General features: G+C 47.0%; 1 protein-coding gene across 2 annotated transcripts in view; it reads left to right on the plus strand.

The window, feature by feature from the left end:
* The window catches only part of Mfhas1 (multifunctional ROCO family signaling regulator 1), an 81,426-nt gene that overhangs the window by 44,940 nt on the left and 9,804 nt on the right, over nt 1-26,682 (plus strand). For both annotated transcript variants that reach the window (XR_012911858.1, XM_075986527.1), the window contains exon 2: nt 21,148-21,274. Coding sequence is in view for 1 of the 2 variants with exons in the window: in XM_075986527.1 (XP_075842642.1) it covers nt 21,148-21,274 (127 nt within the window). In the remaining variant the exon portion in view is untranslated. The remainder of the gene's footprint in view (nt 1-21,147; nt 21,275-26,682) is intronic.

Genomic DNA, 26,682 nt, shown 5'->3' on the forward strand with positions numbered 1-26,682 from the left:
CGCCCTTCCTGCGTTAGTGAGGGTGGTTGGTTCTTCATGCTCTTTTCTGCTTTGTGTTCTGTTGTTTGGGAAAATGGGGATGGGCATGAGAATAGGACATGGCCCAGCAGGGGTTGACCACTGCTGTACCACTGACCATCTCTAATCCAGGAGTGTAGCGCTATGTTTTGCTGGTTCTCTGGGACAGCATGGATGCGCACTAACCCTGGCTGCCACCTCTGCCCCCTTCCCTGGTGTACACAGGGAGTCTAGCCTATGTAACACTGACTTGTGGGTGAGGAGCAGGAAAGCAAGCAAGCTTTCTCCAGGGCCTTGAAGCTGAGTCCTGGTTTTCTGATTCCTCTAGCCTGCCTACCTGTGGTCTGATGCTGAGTACTGGCTCCCTGGTTCCTCTAGCCTACCCACCTGTGGTCTGATCCATCTATTTTCCTAGCTTCAGAAAGCACAGGTCCTCTCCTGGGTCCTTGTCTGGCTTCTGGATGTTATGTCTGTTCTGATCAGAGATGCTGCTTCTGTTAGAGATGGTCCATATCTCTGCAGTGGGTGAGCTACCTGGATCTTAACTAGACCTTGGTGTGTGTTAGGCAGGTAATCAGCCACTGAGCCACAGCCCCTGTCCCCCAGAGTCATCATAGAACACATACTGTCAGGAGGCACCTTGTGCTTTCCCCTACCTTTTCTCCTTCCCTCAAACCCAAAGGTTTTCCACATGCTACCAAGTACTCTACCGCCAAGCTATATTCCCAGGTCTTTTCTGTTTCTGGGTATATGACAGAGTTACACAGTATAGTCTCGGACTCGCTATGTGTCCCACGTTCGTCTCAAACTTGCGGTTCTCCTGCTTTAGCCCCCAAAGTAGCTGTGAGTACATGGGTATGCTGATGAAGCAGAAAGGTGTTTGTGTGTGCATGCATGTGTATGGTGTGTGTGCGCGTGTGAGTGTGGCGTGCATGCGTCAATGTGTGTGTTGCAAAGTATTAAAGCTCTTCAAACCCTCATTCCAGCACTCTGGTTTGAGCTGGTACCCAGTTAGGGCCAGAAGACCCTGCCATAGCCTGCAGTATTCTAAAATAAAGGAGACTCATAAGGGGCACGGGCCTTGCTGGGGCATCCTGTGTACGGAGGGTAGTCAGCCAGGATCACGTGCCCGGTGAGGATAACTAAAGATGCTGGACAGGATTGCATGCCCAGCAAGGAAAACTAAAGGGACAAAGTGTGGAATTTGAGCAGCTAGCTTCTTCAAGGAGGTAGCATTCTTCAGCTTGCCTGCTGTTTCCTGACTTCCCCCAAGGAAGTGGGGCTGGAGTAAGGATGGGGGCATCCTGGCTAGTCAGGAGTCAGAATAGAGCAGTACTTCTGTAAATGTTTAGGTCTGGCTCAGAGGTATGGAGCGGTGAGCTCCTGTTCTGCTCAGTGGGGAATGGAAGGAAGGTCCTTATACAGAAGAGCTTATACCCGTGATCCCAACACTGAGGAGGTCGAGGCAGTGCGGGAGCAAACAAACAAACACAGTAATTTCATTCAAGTGAAAACTTAAGTGTCACCTTTTCCTGGAGGGAATAGGTATGACTTGCTGTTGTTTGTGTCCCTCTGGGGACCTTGGCTGTGATGGAGAGCAATGACCTGCCTTCTGTGTGAGCACTCAGCATACACGATAAGCACCATGGGGTTGAGCTCATATGCTAAGGCGGTAGACTTCCCAGCTGTTCCTTTTCTTTTTCTTTTTCACCTGGCCATAGCCACTGTGAGTCTGCTTGAAATGTCACAGGTCGCCCTTCTTGGGAAGCTGAAAGGCAAAGGGTGCTGGTGGAGACCGTGAATGGCTGGGGGGTGACTCAGAGGAGCCAAGGATACGCTTGTGTGCTCAGTTTCAGAGGCTGCTCTACTTCAGGTGAGTATGCCAGGATTTGAACTTGAGACATGTAGAAAATCAAGTAGCAAATGTATATGCATGGTATTTTAAGCCATCACTGACTACTAAAGTTGAATGGCCCTCGAGATAAATCAGTTCAGTCTCTTCCTTTAGAGCTAACACTGAGGCCCCAGGGTGCATGGTTTGCCAGAGAGGAGTTAGTTGCAGCCCAGTGCTGAAACCCAACTTCTGCCCTTTCTGTCTTTGGCTCTAATGCCTACCAGGCTTACTCACCAGGGTTCCCTGGGTAGAAAATAAAAAAAGTTCAGCCTAAAGCCAAGGTTTCAAGAGGGTTTTTTTGTAATAATTTATTAGAGCCACTAATAATTTGCAAATAATAACAGCTATCAAGAAAGGCACACTCTCCGTCAGAGGTAGGTAACCAGGGTTCTGGTGAGGGGAGGGCGATCTCCAGAGTCTAGGGACAGGAAAACACACAGCTTTTCGTGGGGGCTGTCCCATGTCCCATGCTTCTGTCCAGCTCCTCTCCCCTGTGTACTTCATCCCAGGTCCAGCATCTGTCTCCAGTATCCTCAGGTTGTGGGCACAGCCTGGCTCGGTCTCCCTTCCCCCATCCCTGGCCTCTCACTGTGTTGGAGATCCTGTCCCCAGCTCACTTCTCTGGCTTCATCTGGGCCACTTGTCCCATTTTAAAATTGGCCACTGTTCCCATCTTGGTCCTCAGCCCCCGCCTTGGTTCAATGACTCCCACTCTGGTCCACTGTTTCTGGCTGAGCCCAGTGTATCCTTATCTCAGCCCTGACACACACACACACACACACACACACACACACACACACACACACTCCATCTGAGCAGTGGCCCTTCTCCATTTCAGTCTCTTGTCCCCTACCCACAGAAGAGTGCATGGTCTCCATCTAAGTCACCAGACTTGCTGTGTCCTCTGCCCCTGTGCCATGCTTCTGAGTCTCCTGCTGCGAGCATGGCCGAATTGCAGCACCATCTCTGTCGCTCCCCAAGGACGTGTTCTCTTTCTGCCTTCTCCCCCAGACAGCTCTCTGCAGCCATACTGGATAGGAACACCTTCTCCTCCTGCCTCTTCACTTCGGTTACCCCACCCACCCCCAGATTAATTCTGCCTCTCACTCCAGTTTCTTGCTCTGCTGCAGCTTTTCTCCCATCCTACCTGTGGCTGCCACTGTGGTCTGTTAGAGTTCCACAGCCAGGGTTACTGGGAACCCCTGCTAGACACTTGCCTGTGTTAATCTTATCCTGTCCTTGCAACAGCCCCATGGGCTCTGCGGTGGAGATGCAGAACTCAGGGTAGAGCCATGAAACTCATTGCCAGGGACTCACTGACAGAACATAGTAGATCTGGGAGCAGCTCTCTGCTGATAGTAGTGCCCTGTCTGTTGATGCAAGGGTTATCTGAGGCTCGTCAGCTCCTATTCCAGCAGTTACCCTTATCTGTAGGCCACTTGTCCCATTTCAGCTGTCCTTCCAAGACCTCCGGTGCCCCTAACTTCTCTGAGGGTGCCACTTGGCAGTGTGACTACAAGAAGCCAGAGAAGCCAGAGTTCATCTGTGCTGCCTATGCTTGGGTGCCTGCTTTGCATCCACATTCTTGTGCCTTGGGCTCCCTGTAGAGTCGGCGCAGGCCTCTTGAAAAGTACCGTGGCCTTTCAACAGTCAATATGATAACAGGACTCGCTGCTAACGACTAATGGTCAGGAACACAGCGGGGATTTTCTGATGGAGGGGTAATTCCTATCCCAGGAAGAACAGACAGACAGTCGCTTTTTTTTTTTTTAAATGATATTCAAACAGTGCACAGTATAAAACTTAGCAACTGCTTCTTTGTGGAATTTCCCATTTGACAGTTTGGACTGCAAGTAAAAGGAAGGGAAATGGGAAGGGCCTGAAGCCAAGTGTGACAGTACTGTGAGAACCCAGTGTCTTTGGCATCTAGGTGATTTCTAAGAAATTTGGGTCGGGAAATTGCCTCCCGCTTACTAATGGACTTCTCGGGCTTGGGTGTGGGGAGGGGCTTCTGTGCTGAAGTTCAGTACCCCATAGACACATCTGAGGAAGTTTTAAACCATTGCTGCTGTCTAGCGAGGTTTTTAAAAGCTGCGCCCCTCTCATTAAACAAATAAATGCGGGGCTCTGACATAATTGAACAGTGGGTGACTCATTTGTATCCCCAAAGCCCTAGTCTCCAGAGAGACTTAAAACTGTCCTGAAGCCCGAAATTCTGTCTGGGAGGTGAGCGTTTCTACGCCAGCCTTCTTGCCTAGATATACTTGTATTCTGCGAATCTGCCCCGCTGAAATCTAAGAACCAAAAAATGCAGGGTGGAAATAGGCTTAGTGCAAGCACCCTTCCGTTTCCCCCACCCTTCCTTATTAAGATTCTGGGATCTGCTGCCAGGTGGCCTGAGAGGCATCTGTAAGCTTCCACAGAGGCCGCTAATCCCCTCCACCCCCACCCCGAGATCATTCTGTATCCATCTGGCATCTGCTTCTGCACACCCAAGGGATGGGCAGGGAGTGGCTGCTGGGCCTGCAGACCCCTGGCAGGTGGAGAGTGTGTCCCTGTTACAGTGGCCAGCTACTGTCCCTGCTCTGATGCCCTGACTGACTGCCAGCTTCAAGAGGTAGGAGGGGGAAGGGAAGGACAATGAAACTGAAAGCTTCTGAGTTTTTCTTTAACACTAGTGCTATCTTGTCTCAATCAAATGTGTGGTTTGGGTTGGCAAAGTCATCCAGAGTCATTTGGGCTCTTCAATTCCATGCTACAAACAGCTCTGCATCTTTTGCCTGGAATCACATCCATGCTTGCCCAGAACCATCATTTACGAGTCCAGCCAGAGGCTAGGGGATGACCAAGGGACCACAGATGTAGTCCCATCCTAAGAGAAAGGGCAGAACCCAAGGAGAGCCTGTGGCGAACCATAAGGTTGTCCTGACGATCTGAGGATTCAGCTCCATGGAGATGGGAGGCTGGTGTTTAGGAAATGGGGAGACTCATGTATGTCCAGTTGTTTGTGTGAATGACTGGGGTGTGCATTGAGATTAGGTGATGGAGGCTCTCAATCACAAGTATACTTCTCTGATGGCAGTGCGTGTCAAGGAAACGAACAACAGTTGCAGCTATACCCCTGGTAAGAGTGTATGAGGAAGAGAAGAAATCAACGAAATGCCGCTGTGGATGAAAAAAATGAAGAAGAGTAAGGAAGGACATATACATCAGGCAAACTTAGGAAGCAGAGGAAAAGGAAAAGTTAAAAAAAAAAAACCTGCCTATTTTGTTGATTTCTTCTCTTCCTCATACACTCTTACCAGGGGTATAGCTGCAACTGTTGTTCGTTTCCTTGACACGCACTGCCATCAGAGAAGTATACTTGTGATTGAGAGCCTCCATCACCTAATCTCAATGCACACCCCAGTGAGAAAGGAGGGAGGAAATCTTGTTCAAATGAACAGAGAACTAAGATAAACGGATTAAGGCAAAACATTATTGTCGCTAAGGCGAAACATTGTTGCCAACTAAGGCGAAACATTGTTGCCAACTAAGGTGAAACATTGTTGCTAAGGCAAAACATTGTTGCTAACCAAGGTGAAACACTGTCGCTAACTAAGGCGAAACATTGTTGCCAACTAGGGTGAAACATTGTTGCCAACTAAGGTGAAACATTGTTGCTAACTAAGGCGAAACATTATTGCACTCAACTTTTTCTTTTTAACCTTAGGTAGGAGAATGTTCGTGAAAAAAAAACCTGCCTATATTAACTTACGTATTTAAACTAACATATGAACAAACCTTCATGGTAAAACATTTAAAAGATAAGCAATGAGGCTGGAGAGATGGCTCAACAGCTAAGAACTGGCTGCTATCCCAGTGGACCTGGGTTCAATTCCTAACACCCACGTAGTGGCTCACAACTGCCATTAACTCTAGTTCCAGGGAATCCAGCGCGCGTTTCTGGCCTCTGTGAACACCGGAAAGGAGTGTGATGCACAGACATTCATGTAGGCAGAATGCCCATACCATAATATGAAATAACAATATTAATAGATAAAACGTAAGACAAATCATTTATATCAGTTCCTTTGACATTTTTATGACCGTCATACCTGATGGAAGCCGGCAGAAGGAGGAAAGGTGGACTTTCGCTCCTGTCTTAGAGAGTTCAGCCTGTTATCCTGGGACAGGCATGATGTAGCAGCCCGGTTTATGATGCCAGAGCACAAGGGAGAGCTATTTGTGCCACAGTCAACCAGGAAGCCAAGCATAAGGCAGGAACTGGGCCAGGTATAAGTTTCAAAGGTCCACTCCTCAATGACCTACTTCTGCAGCCAGGCTTACCTACTAAAGGTTCCTCAACCTCCCTTGGAGCCTCTTGCTAGAGAACAAACATTGAAAATGTGAGGGGTAGGGGGACATATCAGAATCCAACCATAACACTATTCTAGGGAGGACCCAGAAGTCTATGAAACTCATTCAGTTGTTGATTTAAACAAATTTCTTTTTTGTTTGTTTGGTGATTTTGAGACAGGGGTCTCACTGTGTAGTTCTGCTGTCCTGGAACTTATTCTGTAGACTAAGCTGGCCTTGAACTCACAGAGGTCTGCCTACCTCTCCTCTTGGGATTAAAGGCGTGTGCTACGATGCCCAGCGAGATTATTTTGTTTTATTTTTAGCAGTACAAAGCTATAAAAAGTACAAAAGGCCTGATGAGAAAATGAACACCATTATTGCATCTCTCCATGCCTCTCATCATTCCTCCTCCTGGAACTGACTGGCTCTGGGCATGAGTACATGGGTACACACGTGCATACACACACACACACAAGTGCGCACCTACACACGTGTGTGCTCATTTGCATGGGGGAGGGGGAGGATAGAGTGTCAAATGGTGGCATAGTATAAACAGTGTCTTGTATCCTATTTGGAAGTTTCAGGGAAAACTCTCCAGTCCTTTCCCAGTTGGCTGCCTGATGTTGCCTATGACAAGTGGTTTTATCTAACCAGCCTTCTGCTCCTGATCCAGCTATCGGTCCTCAGTTGTTGGCTCAGAACTCAGTCCATCAGTGAACCCTCTGGACTTTACCTACAACTTTTGTGGGTAGACCCCCAAAGCCAATATTCTGAAGTAGAATTGCCGAAGGCCTTCTATGGAGGAAGTACACATATCCTTCCCTCCGGAACATAGGAAAGAGGGAGACCATCAGAGAATGGGGCTGCTTTTGAGGTAGAACGGGATCGATTGGTAGACACAGAGATTTTTAGAGAAGTTAAGTGGGAACCTTGAATGAAGTCCTTGCAATGATGACTGTGTTTCCAGAAGTTACTTTTTACTGAAACTTGGGTTTTTACATTTTAGTTGAACAAGAATGGAAGGAAGGAAGGAAGGAAGGAAGGAAGGAAGGAAGGAAGGAAACATTTATCAAGCCACTGTTCTGTGCCTGGTCTAGGATTAGGTCGGTGCGAATTGTCATCATTTAAAATTCCTTTAGCATTCCTATAAGATATATATTAGATATTTCTATAAACAGTTAACTGTTAAGAAAAATGGGGTTCAGGGAACTCAGTCAGCTTTTCAACAGACAGACAGACAAACACACACACACAGACAGAGAGACCAAATGAGAAATTTCTGTACATTTTGCATTATGAAAAAAATCTGGATTCATTGAGCACTGAAGTAGGTGTAAGATCAATTTCCACTAAAGTTGTCACGTGACTCTCTGTGGCTTGGTATCTCAGAAGTCCCTCTTAGTAGGTTTGTGTGGTATGCAGAAGAGGCTTGCTGTTAGATGATATGAAATACTTTTAGCCATAAAGGGGCTACATTCTTACAAAATTCTTCTCCCACTGTCTGTAAAGCAGAGTATATAGTCCTGAGACAGCCTTGGCTCTGGTTGGGCTTCCAGGCTAGTCCACAAAGTCCACAGTATTCTGAAAGATGCTGGTGGCCATAATTCCTTCATTCCCTCAGTCCCCAGCAGAATGCAAGGCTGGGAGTGGAGACATGCAGGATAGAACTGCAGCCAGGGTAAACAGGACAGATGCACTCTCCTGTCTGTGCACAGGAGCTTGTGGGTGCCAAAGCTGGGACTTAAGGTACCAGGCAGTAGATGCCCTACTTCAGTGGCATTATTAGAGGCCTGAGAGAAGGGAGTGGGTCTGAGAGAACAGAACCAGTTGCTATTTTGATGATCAAGTGTGTATGGGTGAAGGCCTGTGCGTTACCATCCCAAGCAGCCTCGTTAGAGTATTTGGTAGCATTAGACGAATACAGCCAAGCTCTCCTTACAGAGCTTAGATGGAATTTGGTACAGTTTTTCAGCTTAAGAAACCAAGTGCTTTTGTTTTATTATTGTTGTTGCTTTCGAGCTAAGAAAAATCTCCCCATAGACCATAGAAAGTATTATGGCAAATATTCATTTTTTCAGTTCAGTTTCTTAAAAATTAGAGCCGATGGGGAGAAAACAGTGCCCGTTTGAACTAATTTTGCGCATCTGCCACTGATGCCTCATGGGCTTTGATCTGAACGGAGCTACTGTCCTCCCACACACCACCAGCCCGGTCTCCTGGATGTTTGGTAGGATAGTGTTGGGTCAGCTTCAGTTGTGGTTCATGTTTAAGTTCTACTACCTGATAAAAGGCAGGGTGTCAAGGAGAAAGGAGAGGAGGGAGCAGTCAGGCTTCCTGTGTCCAGCTGATTCGAGCTGTTTACCCTCAACACCAGCGCTTCCCTGTTTGCCCTCAGCAGCAGTCTTATGCCCATATTGCTGCTTCCCCTCTAGAACTTAGAGCCGTTAGCTAGCTTTAACTCTTAGGGCGTACAGTATTTAACAGCCATTGGCAAAGGGTGGTGTCCTTCAGTTGTTAGACGCTAGGTTGTTAATATTAGATCCACTTAGGTGACTGTACAGTTCTGACTTGGTCCAGCCGGGCATCCTTTTATAACCATCACGGTGGCTCCTAAGGTGCCATAGCCATAAATAGATTCCAGCAGAAGCGGCATTGCTGCCTTCTCACAAATGCAGTTTAGGGAGATGCCCCAGCTCCACAGTGTGGAACGTGTCGAGAAGAACGGACACAATGCGTTCTTCCTGCTGTCAAGCAGCTTGCTGGTCTTGAAGACGGATGGCTGCCTTATTCTGAATATGGGTGTCCTCCCAAGTCTCTATGTCTGGATCTAGGAACCACTGCTATGATATTGAAAAGCAGAGTCATTCAGAAATGGTTAAGTCACATACGGCTCCACCCTCATGGTTGGAATGAGATTGCTTATTAAAAAGCTTGAGCAAGCTACACCACCCTTCCACCACCACCCCTCCCCACCCTCCCCACTTCCACCCTCCCCACCCCCACCGCCGCCCCTTCAGTCATGGGAGGATAGAGAGCTTTCACCTGATGGGGTCCTGGCCGAGAGGTGGCCTCTCAAGACGGCATCCTAATCTCTCTGATGGCTTCCATACCTCTCTCCAGACCTGGGAGTCTTTTAGTTTGATCCCTGTGGGTTTGGGCTTCAGTTTGGATGCCCACTGCCTCTGTTTGCTGCTTGAGACACACCTGAGAAATAAAGGGCTATGGATACACACCTACAACGCCAGCACTCACGAGACCAAAGCAGGAGGATCACTAGTTCGAGGCCAGCCTGGGCTCCACGGTGAACCACCTAGAAAGAGAACTCTTGTTTGGAGTTGCAGCTCTCAGCTGTCGAGGCTAAGGAGCCTAAGGAGTGTGGGGATATGTCCCTTCTCAGCCTGTTCACACGTGTGGGTGGCATTCCTGTACAACGTTGTGAAGCAGAGCTGGGTCAAGGCTCCGTCTGGCCTCTAAGCACTGTGTCTCACTCCAGGCCTGTGGTTTTTCTGTCTTCCAACCTCTTAAGAAACACCCCCACCCTTTCTCTCCCAGCCCCAGTTTTCTTTTCTCTTCTTTCAATTTCTCTCTGTGGGGAGAGGGGAATGAAGCTGCAGAAATCCTTCTGCTTCCTTGTTAGGAGACAGAGATGTGAATGCACATTTCTGGAGAGCTCCCAGCCCTCCCCCCACCTTCATGTTGCAAAACCAGAGGATGCTGATAAGGACTACAGACCAGCGGTTCAGATTGCAAGCCATAAAACCTCCTTTTACTTTCCTCTGGAAACTGACGCTGGAGAAGGAACCTTTCAGTGTGGACTCCTCTGTGCTGGCTGCATCAAAGTCTCAGAGCCTGGAACCTTTGCCCAGAAGTAGGTGACAGGCCATGCTAATGAAGAGTCACCTTCGAAAGCTCTTCAGCCCAGCTGAGCAGGCTTTTTATGATCTTGTTGAGTGCGAGGTGGAGAGGGCTGGGGAGGGGGAGGGAGTAGGATCTGCTCCCCCTTCCCCCTCCCCAGCCCCTCAGCACACTTTGATCTGCACTGTTTGTCTAATCCTCGGCCAAGTGCGCTGGAACTTTAGCCAGAGCAGGAAAAGGAGAAATAGTTTTCCTTTCTTGGGTGGGTTTGTATTTATATAAACCCTTAGTCCTGAAAACGAGCCAAGTGGCAGGCACATGCTCAGAGGGAAGGTGCATGGGATCCAGTGGGGTGGTGGGGAAGGCAAGGGCCCTCTCTCTGCTCCTCTGCCCCAGGGCGAACCGGGGTCAGACTGTGTCTGGTGCTTTCAGGGGCCAAGAAGGAGGACAGCGTGGTGTGTCCTCTGCATGTTCTAAGGACGCCTAGGGGCAGGGCTTCTGCAGACAGCAGAGGAGGAGCTAGCAACTTGGTCAGTCAGCTTTGGTACATTGCTACTGTATGTGCATGCTTCCTGCTGTGGATAGTTAAATACATACATGAATGAGCAGCCCCCTCTACACCGTGGAAAGCATGTTGGAGAAGCCTTAGGTGGCCTCCGATGTCAGTCCCCTGTTGATTTACTCATCTGAGTTTTTTTTTATTTTTATTTATTTATTTTTTTTGAACAGCTCTTCTCTTTCTCAGGTAGAGGGGGTTTGTCACTTATGTTTGCCATTGATTGTTTAAGATTTCTTCTTTTATCCCTTCCACTCAGCTTCATAGTTCCCCTGGCTCTGCTTTCTCTAGGACATAAGGTGACTTACTTTTAGCCCCTCTGGAGCAGTGGTTCTCAACCGTCCTAATGCTGCGACCCTTTAATACAGTTCCTCATGTTATAATGATTTCTCAACCATAAAATTATTCTCATTGCTGCTTCATAACTGTGAATTTGCTGCTGTTATGAATCATTGTAAATATCCGATATGTAGGATATCTAATATGTGACCCCTGTGAAAAGGTATTTCCACCCCCCCACCAAAGGGTCATGGTCCACAGAGAATCACTACTTTATAGAATTCTCTTGTGGAATCTAAAGCAAAGGTCTTGTTCCTTACCAACCTTCATTATTTGTATAGTGTCTGAGCTAGTCTGGGACTGGGGGAGATGCTGAGGATAGTTGTTAAAAGAATTTGGACAGAAAATGACCTTTTACTTTCTTGCTGGTTTCTCTTTTGAACCCAAAGCAAAGCCCTTCCACTTGAGTGACACAGCTTCCCATAGCCTCCCTGGAGTCCTTTCTTTCTCTGGCTCATTCATAAGCTTGGAATGAGCCATGTCGAAATGTCTCCTGAGATGTTCATTCTGGCCCCAGCAATATTGTTTTGTAAGTGTCAGAGCCCCATACGTCCAAGTGGAATCTTCCTGAAGTCCCCACCTGGGTCTTATCTCTAGGAAGCCTGAGGATGCTCAGATGTGGCCCTTCACTCTAGACGCGAGCGCCAGAGGAAAGGGAAGTTCATGTCGACAGCGCAGGGAAGCCTAAGCCGTGAGGACTGGGAAGGAAAGATCACAAATGGCAAAGGGGGCTGGCTTTATGAAAAGGGCTAAGTTTGTGCTGTGAGAGGGGGCTAACCTCGGGTGGAGTTCGGAAAGACACTGCTGGTACCTTTGCTCCTCAGTTCTCCTGGGTGAGCGTCTTGCCGCGTGTTTTAGGAATGGCTCTGTGATCCAAGGCCAGAGCTCCCCCATTTTGATCTTTCAGAATATTGCACAGAACATTAATATTAGAATATTTACCCCAAATCCTCATAATTATATGTATAGTATTATTAATACCTCTCTAAAGGGTTATAAGTTAAGGCTGGCAGAATTAGGAGTGGTCTTAGATTAGGTCTTCAACTTCACCTGCTATGTTTTATTATCGTCAAAGATAGAAAACAGATTTATAGCCAGGCATCATGGCTCACGCCAACACTAGCACTTGAAAGGCTGAGCTAAGACGACCACTGTGAATCTAGGCCGGGTTTGGCTACTTAGGGCTTTTCCTTCAGCCTGGGTGATGGTATAAGGCCATGCCTCAAAAGAATTTTTTTCTTTTTTCTTTAATTATGAAAGAAAGGTTTTCTTTTTCCTTCCTTCCTCCCTCTCTCCCTTCCTCCCTCCCTTTCTCCTCTTTCTCCCTTCTTTCTTCTTTCTTTCTTCCTTCCTTCCTTCCTTCCTTCCTTCCTTCCTTTCTTTCTTTCTTTCTTTCTTTCTTTCTTTCTTTCTTTCTTCTTTTTTTTAATAGAGTCATTTCTATAGCCCAGGTGGTTTGGAGAACACCTAGCACCAAACAGTCAGTAGTTGATATCCCTGCCACCGAGCTAGGGAGGGGCCTTGACTCCTGATACGCTGTCACAGTACGGTGATCCAGAAAATGTCACATAGACAGTGGCACAGCTAGTCACGAATTCACCTGACCACAAGGTTAGCACTACCGTTCTGTTTTCACTCAGGAACATGGAGTTAGGGTCACATGTGTGCCCTGTGTGTGAGGGTAGAGTACATTCTCTCACACCTGAATGAAGCGTTCCTTGAGCCCAGGCTAGCCCTGCCTACAGATCTGCATTCTGCCTCCTGCCAAGTCTTTTCCTGTTTGCCTTGGCTTCCTTCACACTGTCGCCCCAGATAAAAGTCTGTAAAGGGACCCCTTTGCAGTGGAAGTCACCCCTTGTTAGTCTAGAAGAGTCCGGGGTGATGACCCCCCCCCAGGGACTCCCATGGACCAAATGGAATTCTTCTTTGATTGATGTACCTGAGATATTTAGTGTCCCTTTCTCCTTTCTCTCAAAAGGGAGACAGCCTTGGGTAATTAGCAGGCACATGTTAGGGAACACGGAGCTTGTTTGCCTGGATAATACACCTGCCACCGAGGGCCTCTGAAAGGAGATTGTCACTTGTACCCAAGGACATTGCACAACAAGACTGACAGGGTGGGGATGCTGTGTGAGTCACCCAAGAGTCATGATTATGGTCGCTGATCCTCCTGTAACTGTCACCTGTCAGCACTTTGGAGCACGTTTGGAAGCAGTTGGAAGTATGTTGCTTCCTGATGATCAGACCATAAACACTCACTGGAGATAAAACCACTCAGAGCATAAACACTTACAGAAGATAGGACCATTCAGAATCAAAGCAGACACGAGCGGCGAACAAACAGAAAGAGGTAACAACTTCTTCCCCCTTGTAAAGTCGACTAGAGCTTAGGGATTCATGATGAAATCAAGTCATCATTTTAGAAGAGGATGATTTTGTTTTGTTGTTGCTGCTGTTGTGTGTTGATTGGCATTTGCATCTATCTCTATCTGTCTGTCTGTCTGTCTGTCTGTCTGTCTGTCTATCAAAGACAACTTACCTGTGGTTTTATCGGCACCAGTGGTCAATTCCAGCCTGCTAGTTGGTTAACTGAACGTGGACTGTTCTGACCAGTTAATGCAGGGGCCAACATTCACAGTCCAGGGACCTGAATTTCATACTGTCCAGTGAGGTCAGTATCTCAGCCTCCTCGAGGGCCACCCTCACTGCCAAGTTTCTTCCCCCTGAATATTCCTCTTCAGTCTTTAATGTTCTCTTGTGATCCTTGCCTTGGCTGTTAAGACCTGTGTGCAGATGATGTTTGTTTCTACTGAGCTGGACTCTGTGGAGTCTGTCTCCTATTTTTTCATTCCTTCACTCAATCTCTTCTTTTATGGTCTGGGTGTTCGTTTTCTCCCTGGATATCATCTGAGTGAATTTTAGAAGTTCTTTGTTTTGCATGATATTTATACCTAGCCTCTTTAGCCTAGATCCGGTTATTTGTCCTGAACAAACATTTTGACTTGCAACACAATGGCTTACATTGTTGGTATGATAACTTTTTAGTGTTTTTACATAATATGCCCAATTGTGGAGCGCTCTGATGGGGTGGGGGTGGGGCTCATTTCAATGATCAGCTGTTGATTTTTTTCTTAATGTCCTAGAAGGACGTGGTGTTCTGTTCTTTAACTGAGGGAAACACAGATAAGAGTCGCCTGTCATTCTCCTGGCACAAATCTTGAGCCTGAGTAATGAGGCAGTTCTCCACAGCCTTGAGGCACACTGGAGGCTGCATAGTGGCCTCAGTAGACACCAGGATGTGCTCAGGAGGCTTCTCTTCCACATCCTCGCTGATGACCACAAGTGCACACTTCCCCCAAAAGGAAAGACCATCACTTAAAGCCAAGTGTCAAAGAAGTGAACGATTAAGACCATCTAGTCCCCAAGGACCTATTTACTCTGAATTCATGTTAGACAAAGCTTCAATGTTTACATGGAAACGCCATCCTCATAACCTTTATGCTCTATAAAGTGTCCCTTGTTGTCGTGTCTTACAGTAGCATTTCCCTTGTGTAGGATATTTGAGGGTGTGAACACACTTCTTCATATTATAAATAGAGCGATCCTGTTGTTTTTGTCAGAAATAAAGGCAGGCTGTATTTATTTGTTTGTCAAGTGTGTGTAGTATATGCGTGTGGGGTGCCTGTGTGTGTGTGTGTGTGTGTGTGTGTGTGTGTGTGTGTGTGTGTGTGAAGATACCTACAGATATCAAAAGGGATGTGTCAGATCCCCTGGATCTGGAGTTACAGAGTGTGTGTGTATGTGCACGTGTGTATGTGCGTGTGTGTGTGTGTGTGATGATACCTACAGATATCAAAAGGGATGCGTCAGATCCTCTGGATCTGGAGTTCCAGCCTTGTAGAGCTGCCTGGGTGGGTGCTGGGACCCAGACTCTGGTCCTCTGACAGAGCAGGAAGATTTCTTAGCAAACAGCTGGGTAATCTTTCCAGCCCCATAAGAAAGTTTCAGAAATGCAATTATACCAGAGTCATGTGATTTCTCCTTAATTTGTTGCTATAGTGTCCTCCGTCAACTTACCTTTGTCATAGTGCCTGCCCTCTCTGGGAATTATTGTTTTCACTTACTTCGCTGTGGATGGCAGATGTATAATAAAATCAAATGTTTTCATTTGAGTTTTTTTAGTTTCTGGCGAGGCAAAGTTTTGCATGTGATAACTGAAGGTCTATCGGATTGTCTCACCGCTGGCCATCTGGTGCTGACCGTGTGCGTATGTGAATTCTTTATAGATTTGGAAGACTAAGCTTCTATAGAATCCTGTCTCAAACTTATCAGATGCCAGATATAGTGTTTGGTGGTTTCCATGTGTTATCTAATTTAATTATCACATTATCCCTGTCACGGGACATTCTGATAGGGTGTTTAAGAGTTGAATTCGGCAGTTCTTGGTTCAAATTCCACTAATTCCTCTTGTGATCATTGGTGAACCTTATATACCCTGTAAGCCTTCCCTTGTATTATGTTTTTATTTTGTGTCTGGCTGACTAGCTGTCCCCACCCCCATGTATATGGATGTATGTGTTAGTATGTATATGTGTATTATGTATATATGTCTGTATGTGTTTCTGTTTGTATGTGTATCTCTCAGCGTGTAGAGGTCAGAGGAAGACTTGGAGTCTCTAGTTTCTAGTGTTTGAACTCAGGACATTAGCTTGGCAAGTGCCTTTGCTATCTGAGCCATCTTGTCAGCCTAGTTCCCCTTTCTATGTATTGAGAATAACTTTCCCTATCTTACGTGGTTGTGAGGTAAGTGGGTACATACCCACGACACCCAGCACATAGCACACGCTCATTTAATGTCCATTGATCCAGTGGGCATTGTTGTTGTTTTTCTTCCCTGGGTTAGATCAGGTTTGTTTTCAGTTCAATATTTATGACAACATTGTAGCATCAACATTACAGTTATGAAGTAGCAACGAAAATTATTTTATGGTTTGGGAGTCACTGCAACATGTATTAAAGGGTCGCAGCATTAGGATGGTTGAGAACCACTGCCCTGAGCGGGTAGCAGTAGGCTCTTTCTGAAGTAGAGCTTTGCTCAGGCTTATAATTTTGGAGTGAAACCCAAGGCCGGGCAGCTCGTGAGTTTGCACAAGGACAGCACATCATGGCAGAGCAAGCACTCACATCTCTAGCCAGGAAGCAGGGAGAAAGGAGAAGATTCGGGGTCCACGGTTCCACTGGCATGCGTCCAGTGACCCAAGGGCCAACTCAAGACCTCAGCTTGAAGTCTGCAGCAGCTGACCAGCAGACCTGCCACCCAGGGATCACGTTTCGATCTCCAAGGAGCCCCTAGCCTGTAGCCTGGGGCCTTTTGACTTCTTTTCCTCCACAGTCTGCTAGTATCTCTTGTGAACTCTCTTGCCACCCAGGAGCAGGACTTAGTGCTTCGTGATTCACTATGAAATTAAAACAGCCAGCCACTGGCTCTTACCTGGACCTCAGTCTGAAATGGCGATCCTGCCTCCCGGAATCTCAGGAGGAGACTGCATCTGAGAGCTGTCTTTCCTGTCTTATATTCCTCTCTAGGGCTGGGATTAAAGGCGTGCACCACCGGTCATTAAAAGCGTGCACCACCTGATTTCTATGGCAACTAGTGTGGCTACTGGGATTAAAGATGCATGTCATTGTGGCTACTGAGAGTAAAGGTTTGTATCATTGTGGCTACTGGGATTAAAGGTGTGTGTTACCATAGTCTGGTCCGTAAGGCTGACCAGTGGGACTGTTTTACTCTCAGATCTTCAGGCAAGCTTTATTCACCAAGGCCAGCTGGCCTAGGGTCTGAAAAAGCATGGGATAAATCCGGACTAGCTGAACATAGAGGACAATGAGGAATACTGAGAACTCAAGAACAATCGCAGTGGGTTTTTGATCCTACTGCACGTACTGGCTTTGGGGGAGCCTAGGCAGTTTGGATGCTCACCTTAGGAGACCTGGATAGAGGTGGGCGGTCCTTGGGCTTCCCACAAGTCAGGGAACCCTGATTGCTCTTCGAGCAGATGAGGGAGGGTGACTTGATCGGGGGAGGGGGAGGGAAATGGGAGGCGGTTGCGGGGAGGAGGCAGAAATCCTTAATAAATAAATAAATTAAAAAAATAAAATTGTAATAGTCTAAGGAAAAAAATAAAATACAGTTGAAATGCCACTACAGATTTGTGCCTCTATCTTCCTTTGGGTGCCAGGCTCCTGCTCTTACAAGCCTGCCTTGAGGCGGGGACCCCTATCTTCTGCAGTCCTTACACCCATCAGGTGACTGCTCCACCAAATGGCGCACATCTTTTTTTTTTTTTTTTTTTTTTGTGGTTTTTCGAGACAGGGTTTCTCTGTGGTTTTGGAGCCTGTCCTGGAACTAGCTCTTGTAGACCAGGCTGGCCTCGAACTCACAGAGATCCGCCTGTCTCTGCCTCCCGAGTGCTGGGATTAAAGGCGTGCGCCACCACCGCCCAGCCAAATGGTGCACATCTTAAGCTCTAGCTTGTGTTCAAGCTAAGGATGTTTAGATCCGTTGTTTTCCTCAATAACGTATGTATTTCTGACCATTCTTCGAATTTCTGCTAAGGCAAGTTTTCTTAGAATAGATCACTCCTCAGAATACTGGCACTGTAATAGATTATTGCTGGTATGGGTGTACTTGAAATGACGATCTATTTGCGTGTTCATATGTTATCTTTTTTCATCAAGCCGATTTTTCACACGTACCGCCTTCCACGTGTATCCATCCACTATCCTTTACTATGACGGAACACCTGAGGCAAGCTAGCTGTATAGAGAAATGCGTTTCTTTAGTTCATGGTTTTGGAGGCAGAAAGTTCAAACCCCGTGACACTGGCTCTGGCGAGGGCCCTCTTTGGTCGCCTCGTCTCACAGCAGAGGACCACAGCAGAAGCCTGTGTGGAAAGACAGATTGCACCAAACATTAGGAGCCAGGGATGGGGAAAGGAGTCCTTCCATTTTCTAAGCACATGGTGGCTATTAACCTAAGATTTCCCTCGTCTCCATCTCCTCTCGGAATCTTAACATGTAGGGCAAACCTTCAACACATAGCCCTTGAGGGATAAACCACACCCACAACACTACCAGACGTGGCCTAAACCAAACCATCTACCTGACTCTGTCAAGAGGGCAGAGAGGCTGCTGGTTTTTTAGAAGTTGGTAACCAAGGCTTAAAAATCTGCAGTTTATATCCATTCTGTCTTGTTTAAAAAAAAAATTGGCCTCGTGCTCACCAAAGACTACAGCGTCTTCAACAATAAAACAGCTGTGTGTGGCTGGTGCCAGGGATCCGTGCAGGGGATAGGGCTTGGCACCTACAGTCGCTATCTGGGTATGCAGGCAGTCCAGAGCAGATGGAGCTGGGGCCCGTGTGACATGGCAATCAATCAGCGGAGGATTCCCAAGGGGAAAACCGAGAATCCCGAGCTGTACTCGGGCTCCTGGGTGATCTTAGGATTCTAATTAAAAATACCAACGAGGAGCCAGGAGAGGGATGGCCAGGACTAGCTGCTAGTGCTGTGTGCTGGAGGCCCTGGTGGTTCTGTGAGTCACTGTAGGCTGCCTGGATTGCCCAGATGCACAGCTCTTAGCAACTCTGTTAGAACTCAGACATCTGGCTTAGCCACGGATGCTAGACTGGATGGCTTCCAGGTGTCAGCGAGCTCTGACTTGCTCTTACTCCATCCCTTGTATTGCTTTGACACCACTTACTGTTGCCATTTGTAGCTGGCATCTTTGTTTCTAATCATTCCCTGGCTGGTGTCGGAGGACACACGGTTTTGACACATCGGTATCCCCAAGACCAGCCGATGGTACTAGATTGACATTTGCGTTACTTCTTATATGTGCGGGGATTTGTTGAATGGACTAGTGGCCATTCTTAGTGTGCAAAGCCACAGAAAAATGGTCCATTTGGGGAGTTAACACAAGCCATAATCATTCCAGAAGAGAGAACTGTTAATTCCAAGTTCCAGTCCCACAATTTTGAGTCAAAATTCAAGAAGGCTTTAATAAATACTGGCCAGGTGGATGGGCTCTAGCTAGGTCCACCTCTGGGTTCCCGTAAAATAGCCATGAGTCACATTTTGCAGAAGCTTCAAAACTTATAATTTATTGCATTTCCCATCCGGTCCAATCAGGGGCAAGCATACATCCTGACACATTTCCTGCCTATGTACCTCCTGCTTATGACCAATCAGAGGCAAGCATACATACATCCTGATTTATTTCCTGCTCACTTACTTCCTACCCACATGTGATCCAGCGCATCCAGTACAGATGGTTCAAACAAACAGAGGACAAACAGAAATGTATTCTTAACTGTCTCAAGTGCAAACAGAACCCTTCAAGGTATATACCTTGAAGGTATATAGCCTTCAAAGTATATTTTTCCTGCTTTGGTCTCACAAGAACCTCAACTGGGGAAAATGTCCCTAACCAGATTGGCCTTTGGGTAAACCTGTGGTACCTTTTCTTGATTGATGATAAATGTGGAGGGCCCAGCTCACTGTGGGCAGGCCTACCTCTGGCCTGGAGGCCCTGAGCTGAACAAGCCAATAAGCAGCATTTCTCCATGGTCTCTGCTTCATCTCCTGCCTCCAGGTTTCTTCCCCGGTTAAGTTCCTACCCTGACTTCCCAGTAGGGAAGGACTGTTACCTGAAACTTGTAAGCTGTACTTAGCCCCTTTCTCCGGACTTGTTTATGGTCATGGGTTTTATCACAACAAAGGAAACCCTAAGTGAGGTGGCAGCTTCTTCATTTGTAAAATGCAGATGAGCCCTCAGTGGGATGTGGTAAAGACTTACATGATGTTCATAGACTCCAGAGTTCTGATTCCATATGGGATGTGCTCCATCATTGTGAGCTCAGCTGAAATGTGTGTGTGTGTGTGTGTGTGTGTGTGTGTGTGTGTGTGTGTGGCTGCGCATGCCATGTGGATATATGAAGACGAGGACAACTTTGTGGAGTTAGTTCTTTCCTTCTACTTCCCATGTGGGTTTTGAGGATTGAATTCAGGTCATCAGACTTTTGCTGCAAGTAGATAACGCACTGAGCCACCTTGCCGATTTAACTACAGATTTGAAGCAAAAGTGCTTTCTGTCCTTGTATATCAGCATAAACCCTGGAGTCTCTAGAACTTCAAATGGTCATCCAAACTGATGAATCTCAGTAGGATCTTTCCCCAATTTGGCATGCTCTTGTGTCCTTGGTTTGAGTTACTTGCTTGTAGGCTTAAGCAGGGCCATCAGGCAAAAATAAGGACTATCAGGAGCTAGACACTGTTGACTGAGTATTCTAAGCAGAGAAGCCTGGAGGACTGGACCTGAGGATTGGGAGAGGAAGGACAAGGTGCCCGGATGAGGGATCTGCTAGGGGGAAGCTCAGAAGTGGAAGTTGCTGCTCCTCCTGAAAAGCTAATGATTTCGTGGCAGAAAGATGACATACAGGTGTGCCCAGTGTCTGATTTCTCGTAGGTATTGAGTTAGTCCATTAAGTTAATCACATGTTTCTACTAGGCAGGCCCTGTTAGTCATGTGATAATACCGTGTGCTTTTGACTGGGCACTCAGGAAATCCTCTTGTCCGGGAGGTGGGACTGTGGTTCTGCTGTTTCCCGTGTTAACACCTTGAGCCTGCCGCCTGTCCAGATCATTTACACAGAACTTTGCTGCGAGCCTGCTAGCGCTGCCGAAACCCCATATGCCCAAATCTCAGTTACGAGCCCCTCACTGGCAGCCCTGCCTGGCTGGCATGAAGATCTCAGGAGTCAGTCAGAAAAGAAAGGTGATCGTGGCAGGTGCTTCCTTCGTCTGGAGGTCATACCTTCTCGTGACTGCCTTCATCACGTTTAAGAGCGCTCTCCATGGTGATGTGCTGAGCATCTGGGCAGCTGGCACTGGAACCCTGCAGTCCAGCCATGCTGGCTACCAGCTGGTTCTCTGTCTCCCTGTCTATAGACCATTTACTTCCTCACTACTGGCCTTCTGCCTCCCTTCCCCACCTTGAAAGGGCTGTGTTTCTCTGTGTAAACGAGTTCCATTCTTTTGGACCTGTTTCCTGATGATTTTTTTCTCTCTCTCTCTCTTCTTTGCAGGGGAGTTGCTGAGCCAGCCCAGGCCAGAAGGGGTGGCAGAGATCATCTGTCCCAAGAATGGCAGTGAGCGAGTGAATGTGGCCTTGGTTTACCCACCTACACCGACTGTGATCAGCCCCTGTTCCAAGTGAGTCCCCGAGTCCCACCAGCCCCTGCTCCTTGTTGCAGATTCTGGCTCTGTAGTTGCGATAGCCCAAAGCCAAATTCAACCATCAGTGCATAAACCTTGAAAAATCCAGAGGGCAGGCACATCTCAAGTGGCAAAATAGAAACTTATTTTTCCTGCCTTTGTGTGATATTTTACTTTGCTGATGAGGTCAACATTTTTTTAAAATAAGCTTCTCAGATGTATAATTCATAAACCACAGAGTTTACTCATTTAAAATGTACATATAGTTCATTGGCTTGTAGTCTATTTTCTGGTATGTACAACCAAAAAAATATATGCCCCCCCCCAGTAGCATTAATGCAGAGCTTTGTTGAGAAGCTGTTAGGGTCCACGTGAGCCTCATTCTTGTCCCAAGTGAGCGCTCTTAACTGTCATTGCAGAATTAAATTGCTTTCACTTCAAAGAACGGCAAGGGGCCATTAAATCAGAAAAGCCTGCAGAAAATCTATAATGATCTGATTTTTGCAGGGGTCTCTCATTCTTTAATCAGTCCCAGAAAAGCAAAGACTGTGGACTGGCGACAACCTTTTCCCCAAATGGACTGATGGGGAATGCACGTGTGCAGATAAATATTCACACAGGATATATGCTGCACAGTCTACAGAAGACACATCCTGTTGGCTCGAGGCTTTTACTTGTATGTTTCTGTCGTACTAGAAACCAAAGTGGCTGCTCTTAAACCAAGGTGAAATGACTCGAACTTAGTAAATCAGCAACCACAGACCTTCCTGGATTGAAGCTCGCTGTCTTGATGGCAGCACCAGTCACTGATTGGCCCGGTGGCCACAGTCGGGCAGCATCCTGGTTTGCTGGTCATAGAGTGTGCCTGCCCTCCCTACACATGCACACAGTGGACAAGGTTTTATAAGGCGTTCGGAAGTTTGCCCTTGAGAACCGTGACCTCTCTATCATCCAGTCAATGTAGGTAGAAGGACAAAACCAGGCTTTCTTCACCAGGAACCTGCTGTCTGGTCATATGCCAGAGCTCTGTCGTTAGGGGTGTCACCCAGGAAGGGCAACTTTCCTCCTGTCATGTGCTTCCTGTACAGCCAGGTCTCTGTGATGTTGTAATACATCAGCAGTAGAAGGCAAAGCCCCCATTTCCTCCAAACTGGACAGCCCACTAGGCAAAGCCTATCCAATAGGGCTGTGCTGGAAACTACCCCAAGCACCTAAGGGAAATTCCTCTCTAATACTAGTTTCAGGGTGCTCTTTTAACTAGAATGCACCCAGCATCATCCATCCCTGATGGGGTTTTGAGGTACTTCTCAGGGACCACAGTGGAATCACACAGGGAGCCCTATTAACTTGCATCTCCCCTGCCCTGAACATATCACAACCCAGGCATTTGCCAGCCTTGCAGTTTCTTTGGGTCTGTGTCTTCTGCTCCTTGCCTTTCAGATACACCAGGGCAGGGATAAAGGGGTATGATAGAAGCAGCAGGGTTCAGGACACAATATATTTCGTATTGATGTAAATGTGCCTGAGCCACCAGAGACACTAATCTCTTGTTTTCACATGGATCCTTGCTATTTAATAGACAAGATAGATGCAGCAGTTGAATATCGGCTTGTGCCAGACTCCCTGGTGGCACAGAGCCGGAGTTATCAGGCCAGTCCCATGGGCGACTTTGTAATCTACCACAGAAAGACCCCGTTACCAACCTGGGAACAAAACCATGCTGTCAGCCTCTCCTTGACAGTTTATTGAATCTAAATGAACAGCCAGCTTTAGATTTGGGCATCACCGGAATGCCTATTGGTTCAGACCTCTCTAGTTACTGGAGAGAAACACTCCTGGGGTCTGAAAACCTGTTGATGTAGCAAATGTTAGCTGGCTTGGTGGTATAATTCTCAGCTCCAGGTGAAGGGCTATTCCCTAACTATGAAAGTTTTGCATCTTTGCCAAGACTAATTTTTTTTTAGTACGGAGACCAGGATAAATGCTTATTCTCATGACTCTGGATAAGAGCCTGTGCCTATGGGATGAAGTTTGAAGCATCCACACACCCCAGCTGTGAGCACAAAACAAGAGTGAATATGCAGGCAAGGCCACGCCCACCGGGATGTCGGAAGCATGATAACTGACAGTGTGTCCTAAACCACAGATAGCACCCAGAGGGGCAGCCACTGAGTCGTGTGGTTTTGACCTAAGCCTGAGGCTTGGTGTCCCAGCACGACCATCAACCCAGGACTGAGCCCTGCCCTTGCAGCTCCAGGCAGTTAAGTAGCTCATACAATAAGTGATCCCTTCCTCTATAGCAGCCCATAAAATATAGGCAGATGGGCAAGACCCGACTGTCCTCAGCAGGCACATGCATCAGAATGTCCAGAGACAGCAGTCAGGTGTGCCTCTCTGAAGAGACACTGGAGTCACTGGGTCGGTTCTAAAGTATGTTTGTTGGACTTTGTCTCCTTGGTTCTCTGCCCCTCTAAGGATGGTCCCTCAGCCAAGAGTCCTTCGCTTTCCCCATTGAACCTTTGCACAGTCAACCACAAAGGAGAACCTGGTATACACAACAGTGTTGTCAGCCACTCTTGGCTGGGGTGATATTCTCTTCCTGTCAATAAAGGATAAAGAGTCCCGGAAAGTATGTTCCTTGATATGTTGGGACAACAGGTGCTAACCAGAACAGTCCCTGATACCAGAATAAACCCCTGCTCTCTGTCCTTGACTTTGGTCTTTTAATGCTTTGAAGGAAGTCTCTCCAAGCCTTTATTTGCCCAATTTCCTTGCTCCTAGGGTATCAGAGACTTGGCATTTAATGGACTGCCTTCAGCCGTATGTGAAATTGTGATAGAGTAGAGTTTATAAGCAGAAAAGAATCGATGGTGGCTATTTAGTGCCGCCTTATGAATCCCATCTTTTCTGTTTCTTACTTAGGAAACTTTCCAGGTGTAAACTTTTAAAAACAACAACAAAAGCCGGGTGTGTGTGTAGAGAGAGGACTCTGCAGTGCCGTTGCGTTAAGAGTGCTAACTGCTCTTGGAGAGGAGCCAAGATTGATTCCCAGCACCCACATGGCATGGCTCATGCCAGCACGTAACTCCAGCTCCCAGGTCTCCTCTAGCCTCTGCACCCGCACCCACGTACCCACACACACACACACACACACACACACACACACAATTAAAAAAACAACAAAAATTTCCAGGCATTTTTCTCCTATGAAAGAGAGGTGGAAAGTAAGGAGTAAATAGTAGGTTTGGGGGTTGAGGACTCATAGTAGGTCTTCGCTTGAGGGCTCATTCTCCACGAGGCTTGCCGCTGTGACTTGTCTTGGTAGTGGGTGATTGAGACCTCTCCCAGCATTCCATTGAGAAGAGGTTTCAGGAATGGAGGAGATGCTATTGCTCCCCGTGCCCTTCTTGCTCTGGGGGAGAAATAGGTACCTGGAGACGTCTTGTGCACTTTGCTAGTCTGCTCAAATGTGAATTATTTCCACGCTTCGGAAGTATGCTGGTGAAGGATCCGTTTACAATCATGGAGTCATGATTGTGGTCACATTATGGGATGACCAGGAATCTGATAGCAGAAGTGCTCAAAGACACAAACAAACAATAACCGTCCTCGACATGAAGTGTGTCAGACAGTTCGAAAGCCTTGTTGATGTCTAATTTACACAGTGCTTGATGATTCTCGGTGTGTTTTAAGTGGTGTGACTGCTCCCCTCATCACCACTGTCTTATTTTAAAGCATCCCTGTCACCCTAAGAATGGCATGCTAACTGCCATAACTTGTGTCTGGTCTAATGTGGCACCTCGTTTGTGCAGCCAGTGTCTTTAGTATCATTTTCCAGAATGGTGTTGGTGGCTGATGTGTTGGTGTTAAGCAAATTCTTAAATCTGAAATAAGTTCTCATAATTCCTTTGTGACTGGCACATCTCAGTCCTAACAGAATGCAGTAATTGACTAGCACCATGTATCTCTCCCAGCCCCTTGTTTCCTGGGTGATGAAGGAGAGGTTGAGTGGCTTGGACGGAGGTGAGGAGCTTCCTTCAGAACTTCCTAGTTGTAGCCTCTTGACAGTTCAACACCCAAGCATGCTATCCCATGGGTGTGAGGAATTGGTGACCACTTGGAGATTGTAACAAAGCCCCACCTCTCTTAGACACCAGAATCAGAAGGTACTCAAGTCCTCGTATAACATGGCACAAACTGGGCTGTGGTGCTTGCCTATAATCCTGACACTCGGGAGGATGTTGAGTTCTAGACCAGCCTGAGCTATATGGTAAGACCCTGTCTTTGAAAAAAAAATACCTTATTCATGAAATAAAATGACGTAAAACTTGTATGTACTTTCTGCATACCCTCCTGTATACTTTATATCGCTCCTAGATGACGTTGACACACTAGAAGTGCTCTAATTGTTCCATCAGACAATGCAGAGACTGATGGCAATGGAAAGTGTATGGCTCCATGCACCAGTGTTTCCAATCTGCCGTTTGTTTCATCTGAGGATGCAGTCTCAAGATGGCGTGGCAGGAGGAGGCTGAGTGGACTTGCGGTGGGAACAGTAGAGCGAAAATAGAAGGTTGATTGCTTCATACTCTGAAAGCTATTTACTTTGGACGATTTCATATGGACATATATTTTAATGATCCACCACTCCTTCCCCTAGTTACTTTATGCTCAGATCCATTCACCAGTTCCTCCCAACCTCATGTCCTCGTGTTTGTTGTGATTGTTTGTTTGAAACAATCCACTAAGTCCACTCTGTGCTGCCCATGGAATCGTAGGTTGGGAGGCCATCTGCAAGGATTACAGCCTCACAGAAAACCGACTCTCCCCCAGAAGCCATCAGCTGTCAGTACCTTCTCACCTTAACGGGTGGAGGATTGAGAATTTATTGGGAATTACCCTACACAGGGGATAATGTTCTTCCTAGAAGCCATAGGATGCCAAAGAAAAAGCTAGATGAAGGATACCTCCATGGGGTTGTTGGCTGAAGTGTCGTGGTGATACCCCAGAACAATGCAGGCTATTGCCATTGTCCCTTGGTTACTCGCCTGAACTTGACATTATGACCCTACTGCTGAAAATACCATGTCCTTTGATCACAGGATGTGGAAAAATCAAGTTGGTACTATTCAGGAAGCTTCTTCCTGCTGGTTGGCTTTCATCAACTATCTTACCCACCAATAAACTCTGTGAGCTACAGTGAGCGGCCAGCACGGCAGAGTAGGCTCATGGATGCCCTAGAGGCATGACTGTTTAGTGGGTAACCAACTCTTTTCTGATTAGATTTAAAGCCCACTCCACAGGAAGAAACACATGCCTGCTACTATAAATCTAGCCAAGAACCTAAGGGTAAGCCTACTGCTACTGTTTTGTAAAGGGACCGTAGCACGCTGCACTCTAAATTC

This window comes from Microtus pennsylvanicus, chromosome 9 (genome assembly GCF_037038515.1).
Source record: "Microtus pennsylvanicus isolate mMicPen1 chromosome 9, mMicPen1.hap1, whole genome shotgun sequence".
Classification (NCBI taxonomy): Eukaryota; Metazoa; Chordata; class Mammalia; order Rodentia; family Cricetidae; genus Microtus; species Microtus pennsylvanicus.